Below are 21,518 nucleotides of genomic sequence, written 5' to 3'. Positions count from 1 at the left end.
TAAGGAAAGGCACCTTTCTGTTCACTCTGAGATTACCTCTTTAGAAAGGAAGTTGTGATATTTTGTAAATTAAATTGCATGCTCTTGAGAAAGATGGCTTTTTTTTTGAAAGCTTTTCTGACAGCTACACTTTCTCCACAAGCCTCTGAAACACAGTTCTGTGCTTAAAATGTGTAACAGTGCAGTGGGTTGGGACTGACCGTGTTAAGCTGGTAATAGCAACTTATCCGTGGGGCCTTGACTTGGAACCACTTTCAAAGCCATGGCAGAAAATGCTGACAACCCCTGGTCAGTGCAGGAATATTTGTGGGGCAAGCCCAAATTCTAAAGAGGCTTTTCAACTTGGGTTTGCTGGTTGAAAAGGGGACTAGAGAGGTGGGTATGAAAACACTTGTTTCTTCCCATGTTCTCCACATAGCAGGCTCTTGCTTGCTCTTCTAAATAATGAATTGCAGCACAACTACCTAATACAAATAGTTTCTCCTCTTAATACTGGTAACCTACTGGAGCTGGCACTGTGCGAGCCGCTTGTGTCAAAAGAAGTAATTTAATAGTGCTGTGGTTTATGGTAGCAAAGTGCTGAACAGCTGAGTTGCAGATTCCATTCTGAGGGTTTGTTGTTTTTTTTTCATGTTTCTGTTGGCTGAAAAAATTCTTGTTAAGGCATCCCAAGCACGTGAGCCTTGAAGCTCCATCTCCTGAAAGGGAAAACATAAGTAGTTGTCCCTTTCTGCGGCAGCACTTGGCATCAGTCACAAGTGGAAATGTCTGATTGCTTTGTCATGCCGGTGGGCAGCAGTGCACAGCTCAGAACGACGCGGTGTCGTACAGCGTCGCTTTGCCTGGCCTCTTGCACACAGAAAAGTGTGCAGAATTCAGTTTAGCAGTTCATATGCTTCATACATTTGAAGGTTAGAAAAGATTATTATGGTCATGGTATTGGCACTGAGAACCTCACCAAGTAATTTTACTATCAGGCCTGTGTCTTCTATTTGGGTAAGAACAGATGGGAAGGGAAAAAGGAAATATAAATGAAGAAGAGGAGATTAGTGAGGGTAGGTGGGAACTGCAAAAGCAAAGGAGTTGAGATAGCAAGGTGCCACCAGCTATTTTATATAAGAGAAAATCTTTCTCGTGAACACTGGCTGATACATGGGTTTGCGCTCAGTCGCAAGATGCCTAGGTTAGTGCATTAGCAGCGTGTTCACTGGGCAGGCAGTGGTGTCACAGCACAGGCTGACATGGAAATGCGTTTGCACATGGGCAGGATGGATGATTTGCAGCAGCTGACAGCATTTGATGTGGCTCTATTAATCATGTTAGTCCTTCAGTCTGACGAGTACCTAGTTTTCATCAAGTATGCTCAGCTGAGCATTACAGAAATTGTAGCCACTATAAGAGCTCTGGAATTTTATCTGGGTTGTTGGTGTCAGATCTGGCTTGTGTTTATCTGTAAAATTACAAATCAGCTTCACAGGATGGTGACAAATGGTGAACAAGCTGCACCCTGCTGTGGGGTGCCTGGGCTGCCGAATCCCGTCACCTTCTAACTCAGAACTTAAGAACTTAGTTTTGCGCAGCACCTTATGGGTGCAGACAAATAAATATTCCCCTAAGGTACCCACCAATTTTAATAGCAAGGAAACCCCTGAATTTATTTGTTAGTCAGAGTATAAAAGGACCCTTTTGTTTACAGTCCTCCTGGTAGGACTATACAGCTGGAGGTCCCATGGTAGTGTGACGGAAGCAATCACAGAGTCACAGACTGGTTGGGGTTGGAAGGGACCTCTGGAGATCACCCAGTCCAGCCCACCTGCTAATGCAGGGTCACCAGAGCAGATCACACAGGATTGTGTCCAGGAGGGTTTTGAATGTCTCCAGAGAAGGAGACTCCACAACCTCTCTGGCAGCCTGTTCCAGGCTCTGGCATCTCAAAGTAAAGAAGTTTCTCCTCATATTCAGATGGAACCTCCTGTGCCTCAGTCTGTGCCCATTGCCCCTCATCCTGTCATTAGGCACTGCTGAAAGGAGTCTGGTCCATCCCCTTGACACTCACCCTTGAGATATTTATAAACATTGATGAGAGCCTCTCTCAGCCTGCTCTAAGGTGGTGATTGTGCCAGGGTGGCCAGGAGGGAAGCAGAGGAGCATGGTCACATCTCCAGAGCAAGGTCAGGAGAAGCTGTATTGTTCTTATGCCAGTGCTGGCTTGACGGGGAGTTGCTGTCACTTGAGACTTTCACAGGGGTTCGGTGTAAAGAACAGACTTGAGAGGGCTCATTGGTTAACCTTTCCTTTGCTGGCCAAAACTGTGCCTACTGTATGTATTTGCCTTGCATTTGTAAATGCTTGTGTATGATTTTTTAGGCTGTTCTGCAGTATAAAAATAGAGAAGGCTTAACTTGACATCCTCAGTAATGCAAGTATGATCTTCAAAGCTGCACTTCTGTGAATCATGTGAAAGGGAGAAACCCTCCTGTTGTTGTCCAGCTGATGTGCCGGCTGGAGACATGCGTATCACTGCCTTGAGTTGAGATACAAGCACGCCATTATGAGGTGGTGGAGAAAGAGCAGAAGCTCCTGCTTAGTCTCTGCGGGTGGGGAAGCCTGGGGTTGCTGCAGGAGGCCAGCAGTGAGTGCCTCAGATCCATGCGGTTCCTCAGGACTGCTGTGATCAACCTCACCGTGTGCTCTGAAATGACTTGTGTTTTTCTTTGGAAGCAAATCCACACTATTAATATTCACATCTCCCTATGGAGAATTGGGATCAGCTGTTCTGTACGTTATTTGCATGCTGTTGTCATTTGATAGAAGGAATCATACCATGGTTCTTTGCTTCAGTGTTAAATGCTGTGTTGGATGCTATAATAATCTAATCAACATTCAGATTCATTCAGCCATTCCAGTGTAACCATTTTTTTGAAATTAAGAACATCAAAGAGTAAAAATGTGAGCAAAAATTAGTGATGTTTCTCCCTCGTGTCTCTCTCAGTTGCATCTTACATTAAGTATACTAATTAAATAAACACTCTTTTGTGTAATTCTTAAAATGACCCAGATCTTCAATAAGTGTCTGAGCAGGCACCCCAGTGGTTTGCCTAAAAGGAAGGACAACCGGTGGGCGTTAATCATCTGACCAGTTGCACATCTCTCCCTTAACCACAGCTGGGTCTAAAAGTTTAGTTCAGTTGACAGCAGCTTCTGCACTGGAAACCCCTGGAATATCTGCAGACGCTGAAAACAGGGTTTCTTTGGGTGCTTTTGTAGCGCTGGGCAGGGGCTGCAGGTACCAGTTCCTCAGCAGCAATACTGGCCTGAGCTATCCTTCTTCCCTGGCTGTCGTGGCATGCGTCCTCCCCTCCGTCATGCTGCCTCTGCCGCTGGAAACAGGCAGATCTCTGTGAAACGGGCAGAAATGGGGGAGGCAGGTGTCCCTCCCTGCTCCTCAGGGGAGGCGGCAGGTCTGTGGTTGTATGTGCTGTCCTGGGACACTTGCAGGCACAGCGCAGGTGCAGAAATGGAGGGCTGTGTGTATACCTACAAAACTGACTTCCTACGCGTGGTGGTCACTAAGTACATGTATCACCAAAGGTGCATCAGCTGGAGATACCATGGCTTTGGTGGCTCTAGTCTATAATACATTATTCCATAAGTGGTTTTGCACGGGAGGTAACCTGAGCCCCCATGTGCAGCAGATCTTTGTTTCTTGTGTGATTAATAGACATTAGTGCTTCGGGAAGCAAAGTGAGTTTAAGTGATTGATTTTTTTTCTCTTCTGAAAAACTCTTTAAATTCTTGATATAGCTCTCAATCTAGTGAAGTAATGAGCTTTTCTTGTTCATAGGTAACGTTGTTGGCAACCTGGGACACTCCTTTTTCAGCCAGAGCTTCCTTGGAAGCAAAGAACATGGAGGGTTCTTGTACGTTGCAGCTACGTATCAGTCCCTGCAAGACCTGGTGCTCCCAACCCCACCGTACCTGTTTGGCATCCTCATTCAGAAATGGGAGACTCCCTGGGCTAAAGTGTTCCCCATTCGGCTGATGTTGAGACTTGGAGCTGAATACAGACGTAAGTAATGTGCATTCTTTTAGCTGCAGTTATTTCCGCAGGAGAATACATTCTGGTTTAGAGCACGCACACCCAGCCCTAAATTGTCACCTGTCAAAGCCTCACAAGCTTAAGCAGGCAAGTGAAATTTATGTTTTATACCCACATTGCATCCAACTAAACAGCAGGGCCGTACTGAGGTTTTGATATGACCTACAGCCTTTTCACAGCCGTACTCGTTGATCAAGGGGATTTTTGTGGAGACAGATCAGGTCCTGAGTAGTTGTTTGCAGTTCACTTAATGACCTGAAATAGAATTAGGTGCACAAGAAGTCATTTAGCTGGTGTCATTAGGACAAAGGAGAGCCTTTGAGATGAGCTCTTTCCATGTTGAAATGAACGAGCCTTCACTGTTAGGTTTTGAAAACCACGCTCATTTTCCACAGAGTAATAATAGGTGTGCAGGGGTAACTGACCTCGCAATTTGTTGCAAAAATTCTGTTGCAACTAGTAACACATGGGCTGCAGAGTGTTTCAGCCAAACAAAATCTTAGCAGTTGGCATGAAATTAGGATAAAATCTTTTTCAAAAGACATTTGCTGTTGCTGGAACAAAGAGATTATCAGAAGTCTGACCACTGTGAGGGGCCAAAAATGTGCTTCCTTGGTCATCTTCTATCTTAATTGGCATATCTTTTAAATCTGAATTACAATGAAAATGGTATGTTAATTTTTTTCAAAACTTTTTAACAAAATAAGTTTTAGAATATGCTTTGTAAGGATTTTTAAATTTAATTTGTGATGTGTAGGGGATGTTGAGAATTTTTCAAAAAATACATATGTTACTGGAGAGGAAAAAGAAAATCTTTAAAATTTGCTTTCTGAAGATGATGACTGTAGGTTAAACTTGTCTGAAGAGACATTAATGTTAAAGGTGTGTAAGTTTTTGAGTGTATCCATGAGGTTTTTAAGTAGTTTATTCTGTCAACATTTAGAAAAACAAAGAAAGATGCTCATATTTTGGATGTGACATCTGTTTTTGAGCACAAATGTTTTGATGTTCACAGAAATACCTGTTTTGACTATGCTGGGAAGCTGGGGTTTGGATCACTTCTTTAGCTGGGGTTTGGATTCAGGCGTATTCACTAGTGCTGTGACAGCTGTCACTGCAGGTCACTGCCTCAGTCCCCCCTCGGAAGGGATTGCATTTGCGTCCCAGGTTTCCTCCAATACATGCTCTGGGTTTGGAATTGTCAGACACTGCACCAGTTGGTCACATCAGCTGTGTGGTGTGTGCGCAGGACCTGTGATGCTACCCAGATCATCAGCGTGGGGAAGCTGGAGCTCATTTCTGTCAGGAAATCCTGATGATGTTATTTCCAACCTGCTGAGAATTTTGTAGCCCCTTCTGTCTACCCTGGGAACCGTGAAGATGTGCAGCATTTTGGGAAATCAGGCTCGGTGGTTGCCTGAGGATAGTTTAGGCACCTTCCTTCAAACATGCATTTAGAAACCCTTGGCATCACGTGTTCGTGCATGAGTCATGTTTCAAGCACTGTTACGGCTTCTACTGCAACATAATGTAGTGTAGCCAGATCCATACGCTGCACTTTGAATTGCGTCATAGATATTTTACAAGTATGCCTGAGCCAAGGAACGCAGGTGTTTTGCATTGCTCACATACCATGAATGTAGTTTTAATTGGTTTTGACATACTCTTGTAGGCAATGTGCCATGTTTTTATGAAATTATAAAAACAGAAAATGAAATAATCTCAGTATTATCACTTGAATATCACTACATCAGCCACAGATGCTTATGATGCTGTAGTGGAGAGCAGCAGGATGGTCATAAAAAAGGGAGAAGCCATTTCCAAGAAGCTGCCTGAGAAAAGCCTGTAGAAAGGTCATCTTGGCCCTCAGTGTCCAGATTGCTAGTTTCAGTCTTGCAGTGTGGCACTTGCAGGCATTCCACGTGGTGCTGCTTGTTTCTGGAAGGGTGGGCAAGGAGCCGTGACACGTGTAAGGTGCGTTGTAACGTTAAACCCTTCTTCCCTTTCTGCTTTTTAAACTCTGGTCTTCCTTCCAATCTCTGCTTTTGCTGCTGCTCAGGAGATTGTATTGGAGTCTAGTTTTGCAGAACTTCCGTATGTAAATTTGAATCTGATCTTTTCTGGTTTATTTTCTTTTATTCTAGTTTATCCATGCCCACTTTTTAGCGTCAGATTCCGTAAGCCTTTGTTTGGAGAGACTGGACACACGATCATGAACCTTCTTGCAGTAAGTGCTGACACTGATTTTGCACATTCCACGGGTGTGAATGGGTCAGTGTGGGGAGAACCGTAATCCTCTTACATGTAGTAGCTGGCACATGGAGATGACCGGAGGAAATAGTGGGCATTTGGGTGAATTTACCTGCTGCGACTGGTATTGGATGTTGGCTTTCAACAACGTGGTGAATCGTAAAAAGGTGTCCAAATCCACATCCCAAACCTGGCCACCTGAGAACATTTGGATCTGGAAACAAGTGTAGTAATTGCTCACATTCCTTTCTCAGAAGGCCAGTGTGCAGTCCCAGCTCTCTGCTTATACAGAGCTTCCACTGAAGCAAAGTTATTAGCTCTGCCTACTTTGTTAATATTTTCAATATAGAAAATTCTCTTTGATGGATGACCTAATTTTGCTGCTGGAAAAACTAATAACTCCATCCAGTAATGTAACGGTACATAGAGAGCGAATTTTTGTACATATAGTGATGACATTCAAGGCTGCAGAACATTAATTTTGATATAAGAAAATCAGTGAAATGGCTAACAGTCACAATGATGTTTTTTCATTTGTGTACTTTGATTATGTAGGTTAAAAGCCATGATGTCTCCCTCCCTGCCTTTCAGTCAGCGATTACAATTATTTTAATGGGCTAATGAGTAGTCGCTAGGATAGTTATGAAGCCTACGGTGGTAACTATTATCATCATACCTAACTTTTAAAAACTTACTTTAATTACCAGGACTTCAGAAATTACCAGTACACGCTGCCTGTGGTCCAAGGTTTAGTGGTTGACATGGAAGTCAGAAAAACCAGCATCAAAATTCCTAGCAACAGATACAATGAGGTAATGCCTATAAGAAATAAGTTTGTGTACAGTTTCTTTGTGGTTGGAGGACCTGGGATCTAAAGGAATTTTATTTTATTCACTACCAGTAGGGAAAACTGCATCTAAAGCAAATGATAAATGCACGATGCACACGTTTTGAGTGAGTGAGGGTGGCTCCACAGGAAGAAAACAATTCCATTTAGCATTAATTAAACTCTTCTTCTTCCTGTTTTTAAACTGTTTACATAAAGTGTAATTGTAAATAACAGAAAATACTGGTTTGATCTGAGCAAATAAGCTGGCAAACTTTACAGTTGAGGTAAACTAGGGGGAAAGGCGTATTAGCTCTTCTCACCTATTTTCTGTGTGTGTACTTGCAGCATTTATTAGTATTTGTTGGATTGGTGTTTATTTTATGTAAAATGTCTTTCAGCATCTCAATTTTATACTTGATTTCTGGTGAGAAAATCAATCAGTGTCTTTAGGATTTAGTTGAGCAAGCCTAGTGACAAGATATTTGAACGATAACAAAAGAGAGCAATGGAGAAGGTGATTGATTTTGTGAGAGAAGGGGGTAACCTGGTATTTTGAAGCCAATCAGCATTTGCGGTGAGAGCAAAGCCACTGGGCAAAATGGTATTTGTAGAAGTTATTGCTGAACCAGAGCAGAATACAGCTGGAGAGAATTTCCCTGCAAAAAGCATTTGAATAAAATAACAGCGAGAATAAAAAAATGCATTTAAAAAAAAAATAAAGAAAAAAACATTCTTAGGTGATGTTTAAAAAAGATTAAACTGGTGAAAAAATAAAATGAAGGGTCTATTAAAAGGTGAATTAATTCTTGATGCAGCTGTGAGAAAATGGAAAAATTCAGTAAAGTTTGCATGAATTAAATGGAAATTGGCACCCAAGATGCAGTTCAGTGTTCGCTGGGCCTGGCGTTGGCTTCGGTTCTGTATCTGAACCAGACACTGCGCTCAGCTGGACTCAGGAAATGCCGCTGTTTTGCACTAGCAAAACCTCTGTGTTGTCTTCAGGTTCTCTCTGCCAGTGAGAAGCAGGGATTCAGTTTTTTAAATGGAGAAAGTGTTATTTATGTAACATTATTGCTTGCAATCCAGTTGAAAGATTGAATTACGTGAGATTTTTCATCTGAGTGTAGTTTGAATTAAGATGAATTAAACCACAAGACCTTTACTTTTTTCTCATGTGAAACAGTACTTAATTAGAAAAGTGTGTCACTCAAACTCTTTAGAAATTGAAAACCTTGTTTTAAATCTCATGGATGGACTAAATGTGGAGAATCCTGACTGCAATTAATAAATGAAATATTAATATATAGTTTTACTATTGAATATTTTTATCTTCAAAATTATTTTAATTTTCTAGAGCTTCTAGTGAGACTTAGTTGCCTATTTAGTCCCTCAGCAAAGGTGACTGTCATTGTTTAACCAGTGCCCATGTTAGGAAGTCCAGGTGCCGTGTCCAGTTGTTTCCTGTTGTGCTCAGGCAGCTCCTGCACTCCGTGTTTCTGGAGCATGACATGATCAACTAGATAATGAAATACACTGTGGTCTGATGCAGATCCTTAATTAAGTTTCCTCCACAAACATTACACCTGTGCACATTTGTCAATAGTGAGCATCAGCTGATGTTCCTGGCACTATAATTAAGGTTTTATGTTAGAGACAATGTGTTGTGTGCAGTGTGGATGTTTGTCAGCTGCAGGGAGCAGAGGATGGGACTGTGAGTGCTGTTCAGAGATGGCAAATAATTCAGCATTTCCCTTCTCTTCAAGGTTTTCAATGTGGGGGCCTGTAATGTAATTTGCCTTTTCTTATTTTAAGCAAAACTTTTTGGTTTTGAAACAAATTCCAGAGATGATGCCCTCCGTTTTCCTTTTGTATCAAAACTCCTATAGCCTGAGCCTCCATGAAGAGGAAGAGATGAGAAAAGGAGAGCAGATACATAATTTACAAGAATATTTGGTCGAGGCATGTAACTAGGTGTATGTTAGATGCTAATCAGCAAAACTGAAGGGCAGATACGTCACAAACATTTTTGGATGCTTTTTGGAGGCCTTCTCTGCAGAGAATTAAAATCATTTCTGGATGCCTATGATTCAGATCTTTTTTAAAAGTATTCAAAGGGGGAACATGGATCCCAGTTTCACCAGTTCATGTGGGTGACACACGCAAACACTAAAACTTTGGTGTCTGGTCATGGCAGAGCCAGGATTAAGTGGCAAAACCAAGATTAAATGCCACAAGTCTGAGTGCCAGTCTAGCACTGAACTGTGGAGGCAGCATTTATGATTTCTGTTCTAAGCAACTGCAGTTGTGTAAACAAGCCAGATATTACCTCCCAATGGTTTTATGATTTTTTTCCTGTTAATGTATTTTTTTTAACAGCTGTTGGTAATAGCTTTTGCAACCTATGCAGGTTAGCTACCCCATATTCTGTTTATCTTAATTACATAAAAGGTGGCACTTTAAAGCATCTAGATGATATAAGACCTGAACCCTCTTTTCCAAAGCAGTTTATGGTTCTGGGTGCTAAAATTTGACCTGAGAACATGAGCACCACTGAGAAGCTTGCTCTGTCCGATTAAACTCTTCCAAGAATCACCTATTTATGGTCGTGCTTGACGAACAGCATGGAAACAGGAACCCTCTTTGTTTGCAGATGATGAAAGCCATGAACAAATCCAACGAGCACGTCCTCGCAGGGGGAGCGTGCTTCAACGAGAAGGCCGACTCGCATCTGGTGTGCGTGCAGAACGACGATGGGAACTACCAGACACAGGCCATTAGCATCCACAACCAGCCCAGGAAGGGTGAGCGGGCGCCGCGCCGGGGCTGTTCTCTCCTGTGCTCCGTGTTGCTGCTTTGCCATTTGTGCGACTCGTTCTGGCACTTGGCTTTGTGAACCAGTCAGAAGTGGGTTTGTCTGTGTTTCACTGTGTTTCTCCTACACACTCAGAGAAAATAACCCTGAACGGGCAGCTTTGTGAGACAGACACGCAACACAAGGAACAGTAACACATTGCTCTATCTGCCCTTCACCCCCTCGGTGTTTTCTTCCCCTTGCAGAATCCACAATCTCAGCTGTCAGGGGACACAGTGTACAGTGTATGTCCTGTGTACAAGCCACATCACACTTCTCTAGGTCAGTGGTGCTGTTCCAAGTTTGTTTAAGAAGTGTTCTAGCAATTTCGTAGCTCAAGCAGACATCATAAAATAAAGCACATCAGAGCTTGCTCGCTTGTAAATATGGTCACACTGCTTGCACAGTGCAGCTGAGGACTTGGGGTGCTCTGGAGGTCACGGTGCTGGAACTGGCTTAGACAACATCTGTACGTGAATAATGAGAACTGTGTCTGGTGTTATTGGAGACCACGGGTGAGGTTGTGGGTGCCTGTGCTTGACCTATACTCAGTGAAAGGAGGAAGATTAGGTTTAATAGGAAAGGTAAATAGGAATAACCAAAACCAGCAGCATTTTGATAATGCATCTTCAAGAAACTCGTGTGCGCCTCAATTAGACCATGTAATTTCCAGGCTCTGTTTTTGTTGGAGTAAGCTGAAAGGCTGCAGCAGCAGTGCACTGAGAATTTAAATATTGTGGGTTTGTGGCAAATTTCTGGCAGAGACATTTCTATTGTCTCCAAATGAGAGCAAACAAGACAAAGGCCAACTTTTGTGGTCTGCAAGTCACTCCAGTGACTATACTGGCATGGGATGTTTGTTCAGGACTGATGGTCTTATCTGACTTCTGTTCATTTTACATATGGGACAAGAAGGATTTCCAGCAGGAATGGCATGATGCTTAGTGGTCATTTAAGAGAATTTTACTCTAACTCAGGTGGCTTTGAGCTGTGGCCTTGCCAGGGGCTTGCTGTTACAGTGTGATCTTTGCCAGCTGTGCATGAGCATTTAGAAGTTAATTAGGTACTTGGGTACCCTAAATTAGTAGTCCTGAAACTCAAGGTGTGTATGGGGAGAGGAAGAGTGATGAAATATGAGCATTTATCAAGGCTGACAAAAATTGTTGACCAGTTTAGAAAATAAATGGGTGATGTGTCTTTTCCATATCCAAGCTTGTGATGTGCATTAGAGTCACCGTAATTCTAAGCAGCATTTGTCTTGATTTAGATTAATCACCTCTCTGGATGATAGAGCTGCGATACCTGATCACTGTGTAAAGCGTTGTTTTGATGAAAACCTCACTAAATCATGCCTGTTGTTGTTGTTGCAGTGACTGGTGCCAGCTTCTTTGTGTTCAGTGGAGCTTTAAAATCCTCTTCAGGCTACCTTGCCAAATCCAGTATAGTAGAAGGTAAGAACTGAGCTGCTTGCTTAAAACACACTGCATCCCTCTTACCATGGCCCAGCTCTGTAGTTACCAGGGCTCCGCTGTTACGCCTTGGGCATTTCAATCATGCTGCCGCTTCAGCTTTACCCTACTTTTTAGTCAAAAAAAACCCAACCCTGTTTCCTTTAATGAGGAGGAACTTGTCCAGATGCTGTAGAACAGGGACACAAGAAAATGAGGGTAAGGTATGAAGTATCTGGCTTGTGAGCCTGTGATTGCTTTACTGGTTTGGGTTGAACGAGGAAATTGTGAGCCTAAGAAATGCGGAACGTATAATCCATGGACCAGGAGGAGGAAGCCCTGCTAAACTTACATTCAGTTCCCAAACAGCTCTTGAGTTATGCAAGATTACAAATGTGCATTGTTGACATGCTCGTATGTGGGCTGATGAGAACATGACAAGTTGGAATTGTCGAGCTGGTGCGTCTCTGATTTGGTTTGTTCTTCCATTACCAGTTGTCATGTCACAGAAATAAACGACGACTGTGTACACTGGATTAAAGCTGTTCTCGCTTAGTTTGCTGAGCTGCAGAGCTTTGTAGTCTAACCTTGCTGTGGATGTGACAGTGCAGACAGTCGTGTTTCAGGTGTGCTCCTTCGTTTGTGAGTGAGGTGCACAAGAAGCCCAGATGTGTAGCCCCTCAGCACAGTTCCACTGACAAGCAGCGGCTCCTGAAGCTCTAAGAGCTTGGAGCTGCGTGAACGTGGAGCCTGTGGAGAGGGGTCACGCAGGGCAGAGGAGCAGCTGTCTCGCTCTAAGTCAGGATATGTGGGCCATTTATACCATTTTCCATGTCTAAATTGCTGGTTTAGTGCAAGAGAGAAGTACAGGTGGATTCAGGCAAGGAGTCTGTACATTGGGGAAGTGTATCATTCCCAGGTTATTTCTGCAGTAAATTAGATTGATCTCAATCCAAATTCTGTATCTTTTGCCACTGTCAGGTTAAGCGGTGACTTCCCAAAACCTGTGTCACCCACAAAGTGCTCCTTCTAGCACCAACAGAGGTGACAGCCGATTGGAGGGTGTCACATGGGGATTCTGAGGGTAGAAGGACAACGTATGATCCCTGTGTTTTCCCCAGTTAAGGCTCACCAGTGCTACGTTTTCGGAACTGGAGAGTTCAGAAATGGTCTTGTGCAGCACTGCTGCTTACAACTCTTAAAACAGATGTTTAACCTTTCTCTTACAAAAAGAGGAAGGATGTTTCTTTCTTTTTTTCTATATAGGCTCTTTTCAATGTGGCTTATCTTGGCTTACGAGGATTTCTTGGTTCCCTAGATGGAGTGATGGTCCAGATAACTGCGGAGAACATGGACTCTTTGAGGCAGGCCTTGAGGGAGATGAAAGACTTCACCATCACTTGTGGCAAAGCAGATGCTGAAGATCCTCAGGAACACGTTCATATTCAGTGGGTAGAAGATGATAAAAACTTCAGTAAGGGGTAAGTAGAGGAGGAATTACTTGGCATGGAATAGTGACTGTTTAACTGTACTTGTTAAAAATTTTAATTGATCTTATAAGGTGCACAAGTCTTCCAATCAATAGGAATTACAAGTCTGCCTCTATTTTGAGTGATAAGATGCAATTAAAGGTAATGAAAATGGAATTGAGATAGCAGAGCTTTGAGGCATCAACTTAGGAAGTTGTCAATGCTATGGATTTTTTGCCATTGCTAATATCTAGTTATTGGAAACCACTAATCTGTCTCCAGCACTCAGTGCTGAACCCTGCACATTGTGGTCACTTTTTGCTCTCCTGGTGCTTAGTTTGCATTAAGAAGTGCTGGAAATAAAGTTGCTGACCATCAACAGTGTAATTGAGCTCTTGATAGTTAAGCCAAAAGAAAGGTGTACATGGCAGCTGAAGCGGTTACGGCAGTAAAGCGCTAGTGTGATGGGTACAACGTTTAAGGAATTGGCATCTAGAAGGAAGGGTACTTCTGTAGTTTCAGGCTCTCTGGGTCAGTCTTAGGTTCTGTAATTAAATTCTGGGCTGTGTAAGTAGTGTTTCAGGTATTGCTGGCCTACACTGAGGTTACAAAAGAATAAAAAATGGTATGAAATGCCTCATTGCTGTGTTACCACCCTATAAGCTCTCAGCTCTGGTGTGGAGCTTTGTTGCAAACCTGCAAGGAAGGTCCCTCCTGCACCTGGTTTGTCCCCCAACACTGTTCTCTGTTGCTCCTTTCTCTGTTCAGTTCTCACCTTCTGAGTCAGACCTTACCCTTTTCCCTCCCTTTCACAGTGTTGTAAGCCCTATCGATGGCAAATCAATGGAGTCTATAACAAGCGTGAAGATATTTCACGGCTCAGAGTACAAGGCAAATGGAAAGGTCATTCGGTGGACAGAGGTGAGTCAGTCAAACTGAGCTGCATGTAAACCAACACTTGGCATTTTGGGGATTGCAACTCCCGCCTCGTCATCTTTCAATCTGCTCTCCCTACTGACCGAAATGAAAGCAGCCAGTTCTACAAAACAAACCTGTATTCCCTTTCCCACATGCAAGGGAGATTCAATACAGGATGGTACAGAATAAAATCCCGTCAGTGATGAGCAGCTCGGGGCGCTGCCCTCGCTGTCCCTGCACATGAACCTTTCTTGAACACGGGGGAACCACAAAAAATACTTGCCCACTTTGTTACCCATGGTAACAGTTGGTTTCACCTGCACTGTGTTAAAAAACTACCTTTCTCCCCAGAGGCAAGTCTTAATAATTATTGGTTTTAAATGTTATTTTGAGCCATCTTCTCTAAAACGTTGCAAGTCAAAAGGAAAGTGTTGTGGCATAAATCACTTGCAGTACCTGCTCCATTAAGCAGCTGCTTGTGTAGCTGGTGCCCGCTGTGACACTGTCAGCACACAAATGCTAATGTCACAACATTTCTGGAAATGTTTCACTTAACCTGCTCAGGAGGAACCAAGTTACTCACTCTACAGCTTGTCAGCAGAGGATCCTTTCTTTCCCAGGCCAGTTGGGCTCAACACAGCCACGCTCAGTGACAGTAATGCACACCTTCAGCCTGGAATGGCTTCTACTAAAAATGTTAATTTTTCCAAAATTAACTTCTGTTTAAAACCAGGTTTTTAAATTAAAAACCATGTGCAGTACACAGTGAATTGCCATAATGAGGCTTTTGACCAGAACAGAAAGTTTTTTGAGAACATGACTATTTAAGTATTTCTTTTGAAGTTGTTTTTTTAATTTTCTCCCTCAGGTGGCTTTGCCTTCAGGGTCTTGTGCTGGCCTTCCCTCAGCAGCTCTTCTTTAATCTTCATTTGTAAAAAAATATTAAATGGCATCTCAGTAACCTTATTTTCTAGAAAAGCCAAGTGTTAGTCTTGTGTTAACTCTTTCTTTCAGGTGTTTTTCCTGGAAAATGATGAGCAACACAACGGTCTGAGTGACCCAGCTGATCACAGCAGATTGACTGAAAACGTGGCAAAAGCTTTCTGTTTAGCTCTCTGTCCTCATCTTAAACTGTTGAAAGAGGATGGAATGACTAAGCTAGGGCTGCGTGTTACACTCGACTCAGATCAAGTAAGTCTTGAATAGTTTTGGTTTAACTGGGGGGGGTGAGGGTGGGGGTGTAGATGTTCCCTTGGTTGTCCCCCCAAAAGGAAATGCAGCACTCCAGCCTTTCTCTTCGTTAAAAAATACCAATATCACATGCTCATCTACAGTGTTGATAGCTGTTTGGTGTTTTGGGACATCTGTTAAAATTGGAAAGCTCGTGCCCAGCCTGACTTAACACCAGGACTGACCCCCATGAGCCACTGGCAGTACCTGTGAGCAGCCCAGCCATGGGCTCAGAGGAGACTAAACTGGCCTTTTCATCAAAAGTTAAAGACAGGAGTGATTAAATGCATTCTCAGGTGAGCACACAGTGTTGGTCACAAGTGTGGCTGCTCTTAAAAGGGTTGTGTATGAGGCAAAGAAACCGAGGGAAGGTCCCTTCCAGAGCTCCTGACAGCAGAAGCCCCCAGCAGAGCGAAGGGTGTCCTGGCGGGACAGCTGGCCTTGCCTTGGACTTGTTCTTAGCGTCACCCAGCTTTTAAATACTGTGTGACTTAATCTGATAATACAGTGTGTGGCTCCTGCTGATCTGAACCGTCTGCTCTGACAGAGCAGTAGGAAAAAGAGGCTACTTTTGTCTAGGCAGCCACCAGGAAAACAAAGAGGAACAAAATCAAGTGGAAAAGCTGCTTTAGTGCCTGTTAGGTCCTACGCAAGTGCTCAAGCGCCCCGGGCCGAGACAGCACCTCACACAGCTCATCCCCCTTTCCTGCCCCACACTTGTGTCCTGCTCTCTGTAAACCCCAGTCTTGTGTTTTGTAGGTTGGTTACCAAGCTGGGAGCAACGGGCAGCCCCTGCCCTCGCAGTACATGAATGACCTGGACAGTGCCTTAGTGCCGGTGATTCATGGAGGGGCGTGTCAGCTCAGCGAGGGGCCCGTCATCATGGAGCTCATCTTTTATATCCTGGAGAACATCTCATAAGAGGACTTCATTTTCTGTTCAGACCTGTTCCAGCAGCAGTTGTATCTGAATCATTTGCACTTTAAAACTGGAAAAATTAAGCTTTTGTTAACACTATTGGGGAGGAAAATGGGGGGAGGAGGGAGGGACAGTTGTTCCATAATTCTAAATCTTCTATGCATTGTCAACAACCAGAGGATCAGGGCAGCTTCTATACTACAACATGGCTATGCTATCCTTGCAGCTACTCCACTTCTGTTACTGTTTAGAGAAATGCTCATGTTTAAAGACTTACAGTCGTGTACTCTAAATGCTCAAACGGGTGCAAAGATCACTGGGGCATAAATAAAAAGTGAAACTCCAATCTTGTACTGTTTGTAGATGGACACGTAAGAAACAATCAAGACCTCCGTGCTGACCTCATCATAATGCTGTTTGTGGTTATTCTGTAGACATTAAAAAGCAACGTTTACATTATTTTGACCAAATTATTGGTTGAAATATGCCTGGAGTAGCCCTTGAGAGATGTGGAACGATTACCCAGCCATAACTCCATTTGTATATGTGTCCAAACGAGCAGAAGGGCAGGCAGGTGCGGTATTATGTAAACTTGTGTGTGTGTAATAGGCTAGTTTACTTTTTTCCTCTATTTACTATAAAAACTCATCACCTGGGCAGATTTCTATAATCTCCTGGACCACCTCTGCTATTGTGTACTTTGTTTACAAATCTGTATGAAGCAGAGGAAATATTAGCCCTAAAGTGCAGTTATATCTCATTCCTCTTCCCCATAGGTCCTGCTTTTTGAAGAAAAGGAACACCCAGGGCAGCTTTCAGTGTCCTCCCTGCTGTGTGCTGTAGCTATCGCCAGTGTCACGTACTGCAAGAGAGCTCACACTTCGTATTAGCAGCACTGTGTAAAAGCTTACCTGTGATAACAGAATAGAGCAGCTGGGTTTGCATGTTCTGCTGAAAAAAAAAAGCAGCTTTCTGGTCAGCTCTGAACACTTGCACTGGCCCAGAGCTCCTGTCTCACCTGAGAGGGCATGAGTAAGGAAAGCAGCTGCTCACGTCTGTGAAGCTGGACTTGAGACTCAGCCAGAGGAAACGTGGTTCCACATTCTTACTGTCTCCATGGAAAACTGCTCAGCAGGGGGAAGAGCTGAGGGCAGGACGAGGGGTTTGGTTTGTTCAGCCAGAGCCGTGCAAAGCAGCTGAGTCTCCCCCAGAACAGCAGGGAAGGTTTCCCCACCTGCCTGGACAGAAAATTAATGTGGGAAGAGAGGGGCTCAGTTATGGTCAGTCTCTTTCAGACCTTGCATCGTCAGCCAGTGCTGGTGGATGCAGAGAGGATTAGTCTGGTTTTGCTCTATATGAGTAACACAGGCGGCCTTTCAAATAGAAAGGGAAGCGCAGGGCTACTGTGAGACTGATGCTCCATGTTTTAAACAAATATACAGCACCAGCTGGGCAAAGGAAAAGGTAACTGCACACATAGCAATGTATTTTATGTAAGGACAGCACAGTGTATGTACAGAGTGCAGTTGCAAATAAATAGCTACTGCTTCTTTTTAAAAAGAAAGGAAAGTCCAACAAATCCAATACTGCAAATTCCAGCTGTCAGCACCCAGCACTGGGAGAAGGCCGGTCAGAGAACTGGCAGCAACTCCAGACGTAAGTGCTGGCCAGCAAGAGGTAGCACATGGCCACAGCTGAATCGGTGAGTTACAGGAGAGTGCAGCCTTACCTCTGGTGTTCGGGGAGAGGTGGCTGGCTTCACACAGCTTGTTTCATGTTTCACGATGGACAAACCTTGAACTATTGCACAATCAGTAGCCTTCCTATGAATTTGTGCAGCAGAACAGGACTGAGGTGACTTTCAAGCTCCCTGCGCACTGTTGGGACACAGCGCTGCGCTACCTGCTGCAGCTGGAAGAATGTTCTACAAACCAACCACCTCCCTTCTTCAGCCTGCTCTCCAGCTTCGCCACAGCAGCGGCTTCCCAGTTACCTTAGTTGCATTGTTATGCTTAATAATGCAGTAAAAAAGGTGAAAAAAAAAAAGAGTCATCTTCTCTTCCTTTGCCCCAAAAGTCTTTTAGGTTTGGATTGTTTGTGCAAAACATTATCAGCTGGTGACTGACATGTTTGCTTCAGCCATAGCCTTTTAAATGACCTTAATTACCATGTTGTTAAGAAATGAGTACTTGTTTTAGAAAAAAAATTGTACTTTAAAAATTCAGTTAGTTAACACTGCAAAAAACTGCATATTATATTTTTATTTTCAACATGTAGTTTTGTATATTAAATTTATTGAAATTAAAACCCAAACACTGTATTGTCTTCATCTGCTCAGAAGGCAGAGGCAGCGCTGCCTTACTGGTCTGTTCTCTGTTCTGTCTGCAGCCTCGCCCGACACGAACAGTGGGTGCTGGAGCTCCCGCTGCCCAGGGCAGGCACGGCCTCTCCTTTCACATCGCTCCTTTCTGTTACCTCACCAAGATTTGAAAACACAAACGTATTTGGTACCATACGCTGCTGATCAAAAGCATTCCTGAAAATACTCATCATCTGTTTTTCTATGTGACAAAGAGTGGCTACTTTCCCCATCACCTGGAAGAACTGTAGAAGCCTATCTTTGTAAAAATACAAGGAACATTTGGGAAGCAGCAGAGCCTAGCATACTTTTTTTTTCTCCTTTTTTAAAATTAAAAACAGAAAAAGGATGAAGGCACAGTACCCGGCTGCACTGAGCAGGCAGCGCAGCAAGCATGGCAGACACCTGGGAGCCAGAACAAACACGTGGATCTGTAAACACCGGCCGCTAGAAGCCCTGCACTCTTTTCTTCTGAAAGGCAACATCCCATTGAACGTCGTGTCGTGGTGGCACGCGCGGAGGAGGGACACCCGGCTGCCAGATTGCTGCCGAAGGTGTCTCTCCTCTATTTTAGGAAACAAAAACCCAAAGCAAACAGGCCTTGATAAGAGAGAACAGAAGAAGCGGTAGCAGACTGTTCACTGTACCACACTGGCTGCTTGTACACTTGAGAAAATGAATTCCAGGAAAGGTCTTACCTGTGACTTGACTGAAAAGTTTCTGCGCTGCCTCAGGGAATTTTTAAGAGGCTGAACTTCTCACACACCGCTATGCATAGTTAACGTAACATTCATCCTGGCGCTACATTAGTAGTCCCACGTTAAGGCAATTCTGTCTATTTTGTGTAGACTAGTAACAATTCCCTGCAGCAGCGATTTCCAGAGCCTTACATTTGCCTTACAGTTATTAATAAGCACTATGGCTGTTATCAAAATAGACATTAGGTTCAGTAGTGCATTCTTTTAACATCTTTGGTGCTTGCAGCTAGCAGCATCTTTCTACATACGTTCATCCCACATCTTGCGTTCCAATGGATCTGGAAAAAACAAACAAACAAACATCATTTGATGAAGTATTTTAATGGTTGTTCACATTTCAAGGCCCAATTATACGTAAAACACTGACATGAATTTTCTGGATGAGCGACAAGTGAGGACCTCAGCTTCATGATATCAGTGATTGTGTCCAACTAATCTGGATTTCTTTCAAACATCAGATGTACTTTTAACAGATTGTCTAAAAAATGCTGTCTACAAAACTGTGCTAAATGGAGGTTATTTAGGTTGCTGTATCAATTGCTCTAAAGAAAAAGCAATGCCCATGAAACAGCAATTCTGCCATGTGTCTCCAATTTGTGTTCTGAGTCTGGGAGAAATAAGAGTGTGTCACCATGCAATAAAAACTGATTATAAAACATATATAACAGTAGGGTGAACTAGAGCTTCCACTGGTAGATGGACTTCTGGTACTTCTTACCCTTCCGTAACTTTATGGAGAAAATAGCTTTAAAAAAAAAAAAACAACACCAAAATGTTTATTTTTTTTTTGGAAGGGAGAATTTACAACACCTAGAATGCATGAGAAAGGAAGATGAGCTCCAAAACTGAGCAGTTTCCATAGGGGCTGGCAAGAAGTAGCCGACCTCTTTCATCCTTGTACTACAGAGCTGCTGTGGCAGCACACAGCTCGTCTTTTGTGCTCGATGAAGAGCACAGTGAGCACCAGGCACGGATTTTGGGTAGCCTGGATTCAACTGTTTCTCCCTGCCAAGAAGCCTCAAGTATCCAGAAGAAAGCCCATCTCTGATAGTTTCCCTTTCAAATAAAGTCAAACAGACTTCATGAGGCAAACAAACACCCTTCTCTAGCTTCTGGTCAGGGAAGAAGGGTCTTTGCTAATCCTGAAAGCTTTTTTGTTAACAATAGGATGAATGGAAAGTACCCTTTCTCCTAGAAAGGATTAGTCAACCTTATTTTCTAAATTATTCTAAATAAAGGTCATGCTAGAAGTTCTCCCTGCATTTCAAGGGATTGTGAAATGGCGTTTTTGATTTACAAACTCATCAGAGATTCTGTAACCTCGTTTCTGAAATGATGTCAGCTCACCACTACAAATATAAAGACAAATGGTATCAAAGCCAGAGCTGTGTAACTGGGTCAATGTCAACAATGACATTATTCAAGCAGAGTTGATCTGTAGCCCTGTCAAGTTCTGGCCAGAACATCTTTAGCCGCAGCGTTCATACCTCAGACAGCACTAATGCTCAAGGACCAGCCAGTTTTCTGTGATCGTTTGAAGATCTTGACCACTGAGGGGCTCCCTGAGTCTCACTTTCACTTCCAGTTTCCCTCCAGTGGGTTTTCTGCCATCAAAAATCTGAAAGAGCCACAAAGAGAAGTGCGGTTATCACACATACAAATGATAATGTCCAACTGTAGCGCCTCGGGCGAGCACTGACTTTATTTCCCCATGACCAGAAGATGACAGAGACCACTGGGAGCCATCACAGCCCTGCGCTCCCGGCTCCATCGCTCAGCACAGCGGGTCCCAGGGCGGCACCACCTCTGTGCCCAAACCCCCAGCCCAGCACGGCCGGCTCCAGGGGCAGCCGTGTCCTGGGCGTGTCTGTGACACAGCCCGAGGGATTCTTATTTTTTAAGGCTTCACTTTGTGATCTCCCGCTGGACCTTACAGCAGCTCTCCCCTCACTTGGCAGTCTTTGCTTAACCCTTTGACTTGTTAGCTATCAATATGGATATTTGTGGGAACCACCTGATTTTTTTGGTCCTGACAAAGAAAACTATCTTGATACAGAAAATTTGCAGAAGAGAGACCCCAAGAAGCTCCCGGTATCAGAACACTCACAGCTAAGACAAGCTTCAAGAGATGAAAACCAGCCCATTGTTGTTTGTCAGAATCACCCAATACAAAACTGTCAACTGTGTACAAACACACTTAGGCAATGCGAATATTCATTTTCCCTTGGTGTTCAAATCATACTCACTAGAAGAACACACCTCACCCAGAAAACATACCTCGATGATCTCTCTGACTTCACATTCTGATTCCAGCTTTTCCAGCTTCAAGTGTGCTGTCCCCACTTGCTTGTCACTTCTGAAAAAGGACCTGTTTCACAGAAACCTTCCT

The 21,518-nt window shown here is 43.5% G+C and overlaps 2 protein-coding genes across 7 annotated transcripts in view; one reads left to right on the top strand and one right to left on the bottom strand.

Moving 5' to 3' along the window:
- The window catches only part of ZFYVE9 (zinc finger FYVE-type containing 9), a 59,871-nt gene extending 43,513 nt beyond the window's left edge, over positions 1-16,358 (top strand). For all 4 annotated transcript variants that reach the window (XM_021294967.2, XM_065071037.1, XM_065071038.1 and 1 more), the window contains 9 exons: positions 3,845-4,069; positions 6,244-6,326; positions 7,057-7,161; positions 9,829-9,979; positions 11,400-11,480; positions 12,796-12,958; positions 13,762-13,867; positions 14,879-15,055; positions 15,854-16,358. In XM_021294967.2, coding sequence (XP_021150642.2) covers positions 3,845-4,069; positions 6,244-6,326; positions 7,057-7,161; positions 9,829-9,979; positions 11,400-11,480; positions 12,796-12,958; positions 13,762-13,867; positions 14,879-15,055; positions 15,854-16,015 — 1,253 coding nt within the window. In that variant the 3' untranslated portion in view covers positions 16,016-16,358. The remainder of the gene's footprint in view (positions 1-3,844; positions 4,070-6,243; positions 6,327-7,056; positions 7,162-9,828; positions 9,980-11,399; positions 11,481-12,795; positions 12,959-13,761; positions 13,868-14,878; positions 15,056-15,853) is intronic.
- A 1,900-nt stretch (positions 16,359-18,258) lies between these two features.
- The window catches only part of CC2D1B (coiled-coil and C2 domain containing 1B), a 35,023-nt gene continuing 31,763 nt past the window's right edge, over positions 18,259-21,518 (bottom strand). For all 3 annotated transcript variants that reach the window (XM_065071046.1, XM_065071048.1, XM_065071045.1), the window contains exons 23-25: positions 21,407-21,497; positions 20,617-20,747; positions 18,259-19,407 (exon numbers count right to left, since the gene is read on the bottom strand). In XM_065071046.1, the coding sequence (XP_064927118.1) occupies positions 20,628-20,747; positions 21,407-21,497 (211 nt within the window). In that variant the 3' untranslated portion in view covers positions 18,259-19,407; positions 20,617-20,627. The remainder of the gene's footprint in view (positions 19,408-20,616; positions 20,748-21,406; positions 21,498-21,518) is intronic.

This window comes from Columba livia, chromosome 8 (assembly GCF_036013475.1).
Source record: "Columba livia isolate bColLiv1 breed racing homer chromosome 8, bColLiv1.pat.W.v2, whole genome shotgun sequence".
Taxonomy (NCBI): Eukaryota; Metazoa; Chordata; class Aves; order Columbiformes; family Columbidae; genus Columba; species Columba livia.
Note: the sequence above shows the minus strand (reverse complement) of the source record. Positions and strands in the feature narration are given on the sequence as shown.